Raw genomic sequence first — 11,234 nt, forward strand, 5'->3', positions numbered from 1 at the left:
CTCTCCTGCCCCCTCCCAACCCCACAGGGCCCGGTGCTGGCATTGCTGCCAGGACCCACGGCCGCTTCTCTCGTGCTTGAAGCAGTGAGTGGGTGGGTGAAGCTTATTAGACTCAGGGGGAAAAAAATATTTCTTGATGAGTTCAAATGAACAGAAATCAGTTTTGTTTTAATGAATCTCAGTTCTCCTTAACCAGCGGTTCTCAACCTGTGGGTCGCGACCCCTTTGGCAGTCGAACGACCCTTTCACAGGGGTCGCCTAAGACCATCCTGCAGATCAGATATTTACATGACGATTCATAACAGTAGCAACATGACAGTGATGAAGTAGCAACGAAGATAATTTTATGGTTGGGTCACAACATGAGGAAGGTTGAGAACCGCTGCCTTAACCCCTACTGCCTGGTGTGTTTGGAGTGGAATACGTGGATCCTTTACTCGCTCGCGGTTGAAATGTGTCTCCCCTCAGGAGGCCTTCCTGGAGGATTTGAACAGCATCGTCAGTTTGGGGGAAGTCCCTGACATATTCGAAAAGGAGGAGCTGGACTCGCTCGCCCTGAGGATCAGGTCTCTGGCCGAAAAGACGGGCTACGTTGACAACAGGCAGGCTGTCCTGTCCTTCTTCCAGAAGGTACCGCTGCGCGCGCCGGCTTTCCCAGCGCCGTGGTGAGGTGGGCGCAGACCGCGTTCGTCGTTCCTGTGTGTGATGTTCAAGTGGGGGACTTTCTTGAGTTCTTTCAGTGAGTTTTCAAAGCTGAAGTGACTGCCATCCCTCCACACGGGCACACAGGGCTCTTTGGCCTGGGCCTCGCTGTCATTGGCTGGAAAAATAACAGCTGGTGGTAATGACAGATGAGATCCCATGATGATTTCTTTTTGTTCCTTTTTTTTTTTTTGAGAGAGAGAGAGAGAGAGAGAGAGAGATTGGTTGCCTCCCGCACATGCACTGACCAGGGGCAGGGAGTGAACCTGCGACCCAGGTACAATCCCTTCACTGGACTTGAACCTGCAGCCCTCCGATGCGCAGGCAGGCGCTCTAACCATTGGGCGCACTGGCCAGGGCCCCACTGTGATTTCTTACGCTGAGATTCCTTCCCAGCCGAGGAGGCTTGCATCTCGGTCATGTTGGCAACAAGTGTGGACAGGCAAGAAACAGGAATGTTTTCATCTCTTTGAAAGAAGCCTAACATTGGCCAGGAGGCCGTGGGCACGGCAGGAAGCTGGCCAGGAAAAGCAGGTGGTGGTCAGCAGGAACTCGGCAGGGGGGTGGCCGGGAAAGGACCAGTTTGAAGCGAGGTGTGACCAGCGACCTCGGCTTTCTGACCGATGGCTTGGTGAACAGGTCGACGTGGCTGCCCAAACCCAAGTGTCCGCTGGGGAAGCCACACAGGTCAGCTTATTTTTTTGAAGCGAGGTGTGACCAGCGACCTTGGCTTTCTGACCGATGGCTGGTGACTGACCGGTGGCTTGGTGAACAGGTCGACGTGGCTGCCCAAACCCCAAAGTGTCCGCTGGGGAAGCCACACAGGTCAGCTTATTTCTGGTGCCCGTTCTACCTCTCATGGAGTCATTTCAAAACTGAACTGGGCAACCCTCCATTCCTCACCGGGTACTTTGTGATCGGTCACAAGAAGAAGACGTAAAAGATTCCAGAAGCAGCATCCACCATTGAGAGAGAACGTCGTCGTCTGAATGGCTGCTTGGATTGAGTTGTGGATTTATTGTTTTGTTTTGTTTTGTTTTGTTTTAAATATGTTTTTATTGATTTCAGAGAGGAAGGGAGAGGGAGAGAGAGAAATAGAAACATCAGTGATGAGAGAGAATCATGGATCGGCTGCCTCCTGCACACCCCACACTGGGGATCAAGCCCACAACCAGGGCATGTGCCCTTGACCCCGAATTGAACCCTGACCCCCTGGTTCTTTCTCATCATTGATGTTTCTATCTCTCCCTCCCTCTCCCTTCCTCTCTGAAATCAATAAAAACATTTTTAAAAAACACACACACACAGAAGAGCTCTATGGGAATTGCCATTTCCTTTGGGAGGGCGCTGGTCGTGGCAGGCACTCCGCGCACAGTGGGTCTGGCACTCCGTGCACAGTGGGTCAGTCTCGACTCACTAAGAAAAGAATTGACACGAGTTTTAAGTGGCATGTTCAATGTGATATATTTTTTCAAAGCCATGGATTACATTTTAACAGCTTATATTTCCATTATGTTTCAGAGAATACGTAAAAATTTGCATATTTTTATGATCGTGAGTCCCACAGGACCTAACTTCCGCCAAAACTGCCGCGTATATGCCTCTATGATTAGCTCCTGCACGATCGACTGGTACGAGAGGTGGCCGGAAGAGGCGCTCCTGGTTGTAGCCAACTCTTTCTTGAGAAAAAATGTGGATTTAGAGAACAGAGAGGTAAATACAACTTCTTTTTTTTAAAAAAAAAAAAACTATACAAGGGAAGGTTTCCATTTATTAACAGGATCTGACAGTATCATATTTCTGAACAGCTCTGAACCCCAGGCGGATGGAAATGGGCAGCTCTCGGAAAAATTAGAAAACAAGTCAAGTGTTGGTCAATTTCCTGTCTCATTTGCCCCCAAATTCACCTTATCTCCAAGATGCTCAGATTCCTCGTCGCCTGGGTCCCCTCACTCTTCTGCCCTCAGGGTGAACAGCAGGTGTTCATGCAAAGCCCAGCAATGGGAACTCTTTCTCTCCTGCATTTTGCGTTTCGCTGACCAGACTCCCCGCTAAGGATGCTGCAGCCTCTGTGTTTTCCTACTAAACTTCTCTGGCTCGGCTGCAGCCGCAAAACTCCAAAGCAATGAGAGCCCAAGCCACACACACACACGCACACGCACGCACGCACGCGCACACACAATCAGCTCCGAGTTTATGAGCAACAGGTAAATAAGAATCTTTTGAGAGTGACCCACCGGCAGATCCCACGGGGTACAGACAAAGGAAGTTGTGGATGCACAGAGCCTGAAGCTCGGTGAGACCTCGAAAGGGGCCCGCAGCCTTACCTGTCCATGTGTTCGAGGCCAGTAAAGGCCAAGGACACGAGGGATGGGTGGAACCCGGAAGAAACGCAGCTGGCTTTAACGCAGCGGTTCTCAACCTTCCTAAGGCTGCGACCCTTTCATACAGTTCCTCGTGTTGTGGTGACCCCCAATTTCATTGTTACAAATTGAACATCATGAAAGCATAGTGATGAATCACAAAAACAATATGTCATTATAGATGTGTTTTCCGATGGTCTTAGGCGACCCCTGTGAAAGGGTCGTTCGACCCCCAAAGGGGTCGCGACCCGCAGGTTGAGAACCGCTGCTTTAACGTGACCCGGTAGTTGGTTGGCGAGACTTGGCGGCCAGGAGATGGGCAGTTACGACTCGGTTATATCTAAGTGACAATTCCCTCCAGAGCTCAGCCGTGGGGACTCGCTTTCCATTCTTGTTCCGCTCACCTATGTATCTGTATATCCTGTGAACCCCTACGTTCTTGCAGGTTTGTTTTACTCAAGGAACTGAGTGTCCTGCTACAGATGATCTACTTGAAGGAAGATGAGAGTGGAAGAAAGCACCATAAACATGGACCCTTGACAACAGGTCCCTGACTCCGTGGGTGGATAGAGCAGGAATGAGGGCTCGGCCCAGTGAATGGAGTCTGGCGTGTCACTGATCATTGGCCATAGCGCTGCCTCTTTCACTCTCGTACCATCCCAGCTATTAAAACTCGTATATTCTGGTCCCACCCATCCGGGGCCTTTATCTACATCCCCACATCTCAAAAATGATCAACTATTTCAAGTTACAGAGTTCAATCTCCTCTTTTTTTTATGTATATTTGAATTGCTTTCTCTTAATTCTTAAAAGATATATTTTTTTTTCAGAACTTAACGGAAAAACTTGCCCCAGCGTGTGTCCAAATCCACCAAAGCGTAAAAGACTTGAACACAAAATACTTCCAGAAAACCGGGAGGCGTTATTACGTGACCCCCCGAAGCTACCTGCGATTCATGGACACATTTGCACACATTTTGAGGTCACGCGAGAAAGAATTGCGAACGAAGAGGTGAGACTTGGAGACCAAATCAGAAAACATGTTTGTTTTTTTCTCTTTATGTTTCAATAGACGTTGCATCGGCGCTTCTATTTGTCAACACAAACGTCAGGCCCGCCCGTGCGGCTCCAACTGCGGTTTTTGATCGGAACCGCGTTATACCTCCATATCGGTTTGGGGAGAGCTGACGTCTTCACCGCGGTGCCTTCCGGCCCTGACCACGGTGTACCTTGCTTTGCTGATGTTTTGTCACAAACGACCCCTCCCCGTCCTTTCCCTCCTTCAGGGATCGCTTGTACATGGGCCTGTCCAAGATCCTGGAGGCCAGGGCTCTGGTGACAGACTTGCAGGAGGAGCTCCTCGTTATCACCCCGCAGATAGAACAGAAGACAAAGGTCAGTTCCACTTGAAATCTCGTTGTCAGGCTCTGAGAGTTGAGCACAGAGCAGCGTCGCAAAGCTCACTTTCTGGTTTGGACACCACGCAGCTGTGAGATCTCTCTGAGTCCCAATTTCCTTCTCTGTCAAGTGAGGGGAACAGTAACAACAGTGATAGCAAAATATTAACGTCATTATCCTAGTTAATAAAAGCCTAATATGCTAAGTGTCCGACTGTTCGTTCGACCAGTTGCTATGACACGCACTGACCACCAGGGGGCAGACTCTCCAACCGGTAGAGTTGCTGGGGGCCGGCTGATCGGGACTGGGTGAGACAGGCCAGACACGCCCTGGAGCCCTCCCGCGGTCCCTCCCCGGCCACCATTGTGCACTGGTGGGGTCCCTCTGCCTGGCCTGTGCCCTCTCGCAATCTGGGATCCCTCGGGGATGTCGGAGAGCCGGTTTTGGCCTGATCCCCGCAGGCCAGGCTGAGGACCCCATTGGTGCACGAATCCATGCACCGGGCCTCTAGTATTTTCATATTGAAACGTGATGATCAGTATCTAACTAATGGTAAAAACCTCAGCTAGAAAAATTCCCTAGTTATTCGTCATCTGAAATGTTCTGTGGTCACGGGCAAGCTGCCCAGTATTCTGAAGTCATTACGTGTCATTGTTCCTTACGTGCATTGTATGAAATGATGTTTAGCGTAGTCATCTTTGTTAGTCTATTAAACAGAGATATTCCAAGCTGATGTTGATTAATTTTTACAGTAACGAAATGGGCTATTTGAATTTCTCTTTTTTTAAAAAAAAAATCTCTCTCTTAAAATTCATGCTAAGAAGATTTATTTGGTTCATTAGGAAAAAGAAAACTTAATGGAAAAACTACAGAAGGATTCCCAGGTAGTTGAGAAAGTCCAGATGCTCGTTAAACAGGATGAAGAAATCATGGCAGAAGAAGTCAGGATTGTGGAAGAGCACGCTCAGGTAAAATTAAAACAATAACCAACAGAGGTCACTTGGAGATTTCCAAAATTATTCCCTAACGTCCCACATCTAAAAGGTCGGCTAACTGCTCTTCAATATACACTGAGTGGCCAGGTTATGATGACCACCCTATCAGTACTTCATTGACACTTCCAAAAATACTGAATATTGAAAACTTCCTAAGCAAATACTCTCAAGGTTTTATTATTATTATTATTTGCATAACTAATTCACTTCATTGTACTGATGGGGTGGTCATCATAATCTGGCCACTCAGTGTATATAGTGCCCCAACTCTGGGTACTTTTAATATTTATCCCAACAAATGTTTACTGAGTAGCTACTCCATGTGGGACGCGATGAATGAAATAGGGAGCAGAGGCCCTAACTGGTTTGGCTCCCACCACCGGCTGGTCTCCCAAAGCCCACAGAGCAGCAGGGCCGGGCCATCTTGCGGCTCTGCACAGCTACAGTCCTTCCCGCAACCACAGGCGCTTTGGCTGGTCTGTGCGCCCTGCTAGAGCCTCGTCGTTTTTGCCTGATGGCATGGCTGAAGAAGGGCTCGTGGAGGGGTAGGGGAAGGATCCGCCTGCATTTTTCTCATTCTTCTCTCGTGCTCCACTAGTACCAGCATTACCTGTAACCCGGGGTTCCTCCGACACCTTTTAAAGCTACTGGCCACGCGGTAAGGGCTCACCTCCTTCGAGCTGGGTGACATCCCGGGCACAGCGCCTTCCTTGGGTCCGAGAGAACTGCAGGCCCCCCGAGGTGCTGAGCCCTTAGGAAAAGGGGAAGCCACCAGTGCCACCCCTTCAACCTGTGGGACTCCCCCTCTTCCCTCAAGATGCCAAGTGAGACGCCCTGACTGGTTTGGCTCAGTGGATAGGGCGTCGGCCTGCGGACTCAAGGGTCCCAGGTTCGATTCTGGCCAAGGGCATGTACCTTGGTTGCGGGCACATCCCCAGTAGGGGGTGTGCAGGAGGCAGGTGATCGATGTTTCTCTCTCATTGATGTTTCTGACTCTCTATCCCTCTCCCTTCCTCTCTGTAAAAAAATCAATAAAATGTATATATTTTTTTAAAATGCCACGTGAGGGTCTCAGGGAGGTACCGGAACCTCTGCTAGGCCCACCCCGTGAAGGGGCTATGTGGACCCATACATCACTGTGCACAGCTTAACTTCAGTCTTTCATTTACTTCGGCCAAAGGAAGAGGGATGTAGAGGAATCAAGGGGTTGTGTTCATGGGTTTTCCCCCATACCACAGGGCTAATCTGGCTTTGGTGGCAAATCCAGGTTTTATAGGACCTGAAGCTTATACAATTTTGAGGCCACATTTTTTTGATTTTTTAAAATATGTTTTTATTGATCTTTTAGAGAGAAAGGAAGGGGGAGGGAGAGAGAAAGAGAAAAATCGATGAGAGAGAGAAATGTCGATCTGCTGCCTCCTGCACACCCCCCCACCGGGGGTTGAGCCAGCAACCCCGGCATGTGGCCTGGCCGGGAATCGAACCCGCAACCTCTTGGTGCATGGGAGGACGCTCAACCAACTGAGCCACACCAGCCGGGCTGAGGCCATATTTTTTAAAATAATACAAAATTACTAGTTCACAGTTAGACATGGAAGTGAATATTTAGAATAACTAAAGAAACCGAATAATCTACAAAATTTTAAAAGCTGACCATTTTTATAAACATCACACAATCTAGAAAAATAACAATATTGTTCAGTAATTCACTGCCTTAAACATCCCCACAATACCTTTTTCCTGCATTTTTTCCACTGCATACTCTGTGACTGCTTTTTCATATGGAAATGATTTTGTAATTTCATTTCCGATAGAAACTTTGGTATAGTCGATCAAAACGCGTTTTTCACACGGATAGTTTTCTTAGAAAAGTTTATTTCAGCTTCATCGCTTATTGTTGATAATGTCATGAACATTTTTATCAGTATTGCTGTCAAATTTGCTATAAGCAGCAGTGGCATTTCAAGATTTCTTGTCTCGCAATTAATTTTAAATACTCTTTGCATTCGTTAACCCGTTTTCCACCAACATCTTCATTATAGGTGTGCTTTCTGATTTTCATATTTTAATTAATGTCAATATTTCTTGCAAACTCAGCCGGGACCTTGAATTTTTCCAATGTGATCATAGGATGCATTCTTCATTTTGACACACAATCACTTTTGTTTAACACCCCTCAAATTTTTGTCTTATTTGTAAATAACAGTTAAAATGATAAAATCAGATACCTTTCACATACCTATATAAGGAATGTAATTTCTCACTTATATTATTGAGGCATTGAAAACATCTTGATTATTACCTAAAACCCCAGGGATTTTAAAGAACTCTTTTTGCACAACTCCCATCCAAAAAGGGGGAAATTCAACCTGGCCAGTGTGGCCCAGTGGTTGGGCATCGACCTATGAACCAGGAGGTCACGGTTCAATTCCTGGTCAGGGGCACATGCCAGGGTTGCGGGCTCGATCCCCAGTGTGAGGTGTGCAGGGGGCAGCCGATCCATGATTCTCATCACTGATGTTTCTGTCTCTCTCTCCCTCTCCCTTCCTCTCTGAAATCAATGAGAACATTTTTTTAAAAAGGGGAAATGTATGTGCTGTGTTATCAGACGTCCTCGGGAAGGAGTGAGCTTCCCTTGTGTGTGGCTACCAGTGGAAATCTGACCATGTGCTTACAGTTGTCTACGTCTAACAGACGGAAGGATCCTCCACAGCCCCGATTCTGCGTCCAGGCATCGTAACCCCTGCTTCCCCTCCACAGCCTGGAGCTGAGCGCGGTAGCACACGTTCCCCTTATAGTACGCCCTCTGGCCCCGCGCCTGAATGTCGCACGCCGGGAAAGTTGGAAGTTTCTGGAATTATGCCTAGGCGGCGTCCTATTTGAGATAGGTTTACACTTGTTTGTAGGGAAAATAGCTAGTAAATAATAATACAACTGCATACCCATTCGTATGTATCTGGGGGCTTCTGCCTTCTTGCAGACAACTGCCAATGAACTGAAAAGCGTCATGCCGGCTCTGGAAAGGGCCACCCTGGCTCTCCACGCCCTGGATAAAGCCGACATCTCCGAGTTGAGGTGAGTCATGTACCTCTTCCTTTTGAGTTGAAAAAGCTCCGACTACAGCAGTGACGGCGAACCTTGTGAGCTCGGCGTGTCAGCATTTCGAAAAACCCCAACTGAACTCTGGTGCCATGTCACATATAGAAATGTTTTGATCTTTGCAACCATAGTAAAACAGAGACTTACATTTTTGATATTTATTTTATATATTTAAATGCCATTGAACAAAGAAAAATCAACCAAAAAAATGAGTTCGCGTGACACCTCTGACACGCGTGTCATGGGTTCGCCATCACTGGACTAAAGCAATAAATACCTGGCAAAAGTCACAAAGTCCACATTCCATGTTTAGATGGCCCTTTTCACCTATCTTGGAGTGTTTTTTTTTTCAATTTTATATTACATGTGATATCTGCCGTACCTAATCCATGTTACGATGCCATCGACCGTAAGGCATATCAGTATTGTATGCTGCCGTGGTGCGCCCGTGGTTATAAACCCAACGGCGGTCTCGGAGATGTAGGAACGTGCGTCCTGGAGTTGGTGAGGTGCTGTCTTGCCGGGACCAGGCAGAGAAGCCCCAGGGCCTGTGCATGTGCCTGACCTGCGGTTCCACAAACCAGAGGGCCCTGTGCTGCTCCTTCCGCCAGGTTAGCGGTGGGATCTGTGGGGGTGCAGCCCTGCACGTCGGTGCTGCACTGCCGGCCATTGTCACCAGGTGGCGCAATGAGGAGCACTTCTCCTTGTGCCCTTCCCAGGTGCGAAAGGCAGCAAAAGAGACATTCCTAAGAAAATACAAGCAGCACCCTGGCTGGTCTGGCTCAGTGGATAGAGCGTCAGCCTGCGGACTGGAGGGTCCCAGGTTCGATTCCAGTCAAGGGCACTGCCCGGGTTGTGGGCTCGATGGCCAGTGGAGGGCATGCAGGTCATAGGTTGCCTCTCAACCACTGAGCCACCGCCAGCCAGGCAAGACACCCAAATTTTTAAAGACATGCAAATAATGTAAAAAAAAAAAAAAGCTATGTATCGGCCATTAGTTCTCCTTATCGAAAGCGCTTGTTAAAAAAATCTGAATGTGTTGTCTTCTGAGATTGTTGACAGGGCGTGTGTGTGAACTTCCTCGTGAAGCTGTCGAGCTCTCGCCGTCTGTTGCAGAGTCTACACGCGCCCCCCTAACCTGGTCCTGACCGTCATGAATGCGGTGTGCATCCTCCTGCAGAAGAAACCCAACTGGACTACGGCCAAGCTGCTGCTCTCGGAGACTGGCTTCCTGAAAAAACTGGTTCAGATCGACAAGGACCGATTACCCGAGAAGGTAAAAAGCTGCTCGCCGGTGACTGCATCAGGGGCACGTTTGCATTGACAAACCAAGAGAGTCAAACGGAAGCGTTAAAATTAGAATTCTGGCCCAGCTGGTGTAGCACAGAGGTTGAGCGTTGAGCTATGAACCAGGAGGTCACATGCATGGGTTGCGGGCTCCATCCCCAGGAAGGGGGAGGTGGGGGGGAGGGCGGGGGTGAAGGAGGCAGCTCATCAATGATGCTCTGTTGCCCAAATCATAGCAGTCACCCAGGTCGTTTGGGGGTTCCTTTCAGAGGTCATTGTTCCACAGGTAGCTGTGGATTTGGTGTCTCCGTGGGAGGAGGTGAGGTGGGGATCTGCCTGCGCCGCCATCCTGAACCTGGTCCCAGAGAGCTGTTATTGGTGCGTCAAAGGATTACGGACAACACGCGGCCAGCACTGTTCTGAGCGCTTGCCAATGCGGACGTGTGTGGGAGGAGATGGGGGCAGATTGGAGCACAGAAAAAAAAAATCGGAGAAAGTAAGGTCATCTGGACACCTCATGAAGAGTTTTTCTGGAGCAGATCTAATTCAGAGACTTGCCCAGCTGGTGTGGCTCAGTGGTTGAGAAGCAGCCTAAGAGGCAGGAGGTCGCGGTTCGATTCCCGGTCAGGGCACAGGCCTGGGTTGTGAGCTCAATCCCCAGTGTTGGGGGGTGCGGGAGGCAGCCGATCAGTGATCCTCTCTCATCATTGATGTTTCTATCTCTTTCTTCCTCTCCCTTCCTCTCTAATAAATCAATAGAAATATATTTAACAAAAGAGAAGACTGTGGCTTTAATGTAGGATGTCAAGAAGGATGATAGCAGGGCCAGAGCCCTGAGCGAGCAGTGGGGTGAGGGCAGCATAGAGTGGGGCCCTGCTGGACAGGTGAGACTCGCAGGAAGAGGAAAGGGGGTGGCAGGGTAGGCAGCGAGTTACAAGGCCCTGGGCCCTGGCACTGTATGTAGATGGACGCACAGGAGAGCCAGATGCCACTGGTGTGGCCACCAGAAGCCGAAAGAGGCAAGAAGCAGATTCCTCTCTAAAGCCCCAGAAGGACGTCCGGAAGGTTGTCTGGAAGGACGTCCGGTCTAATTAGCATATTACGCTTTTATTGTGATAGATAGGAGCCCCAATAATAAACCGAGGGCAGGCCGCCTGCATCCCTCAGCTGAGTGGTTCTGTCCGGCTTGCGGGGGGTGGGCGGGAGGAGGAATCTGAGATTTCCTCCTGACCACAGCCCCCAGAAGTAGATGAGAAATACTGCGGGGCTGTCTCCACCCTGGGCTGTGCCGTTTCCACGCAGGGGGTCTATAGCAGTGGTCGGCAAACTGCGGCTCGCGAGCCACATGCGGCTCGTTGCCCCCTTGAGTGTGGCTCTTCCACAAAATACC

The 11,234-nt window shown here is 49.2% G+C and overlaps 1 protein-coding gene across 1 annotated transcript in view; it reads left to right on the forward strand.

Moving 5' to 3' along the window:
- Positions 1 to 11,234, forward strand: part of DNAH14 (dynein, axonemal, heavy chain 14) — a 152,975-nt gene that overhangs the window by 104,860 nt on the left and 36,881 nt on the right. The window contains exons 47-53 of the mRNA XM_014539918.1: positions 469 to 630; positions 2,224 to 2,415; positions 3,896 to 4,077; positions 4,352 to 4,460; positions 5,306 to 5,431; positions 8,439 to 8,533; positions 9,674 to 9,833. Of these exons, the coding sequence (XP_014395404.1) occupies positions 469 to 630; positions 2,224 to 2,415; positions 3,896 to 4,077; positions 4,352 to 4,460; positions 5,306 to 5,431; positions 8,439 to 8,533; positions 9,674 to 9,833 (1,026 nt within the window). The remainder of the gene's footprint in view (positions 1 to 468; positions 631 to 2,223; positions 2,416 to 3,895; positions 4,078 to 4,351; positions 4,461 to 5,305; positions 5,432 to 8,438; positions 8,534 to 9,673; positions 9,834 to 11,234) is intronic.

This window comes from Myotis brandtii, unplaced genomic scaffold (assembly GCF_000412655.1).
Source record: "Myotis brandtii unplaced genomic scaffold, ASM41265v1 scaffold231, whole genome shotgun sequence".
Classification (NCBI taxonomy): domain Eukaryota; kingdom Metazoa; phylum Chordata; class Mammalia; order Chiroptera; family Vespertilionidae; genus Myotis; species Myotis brandtii.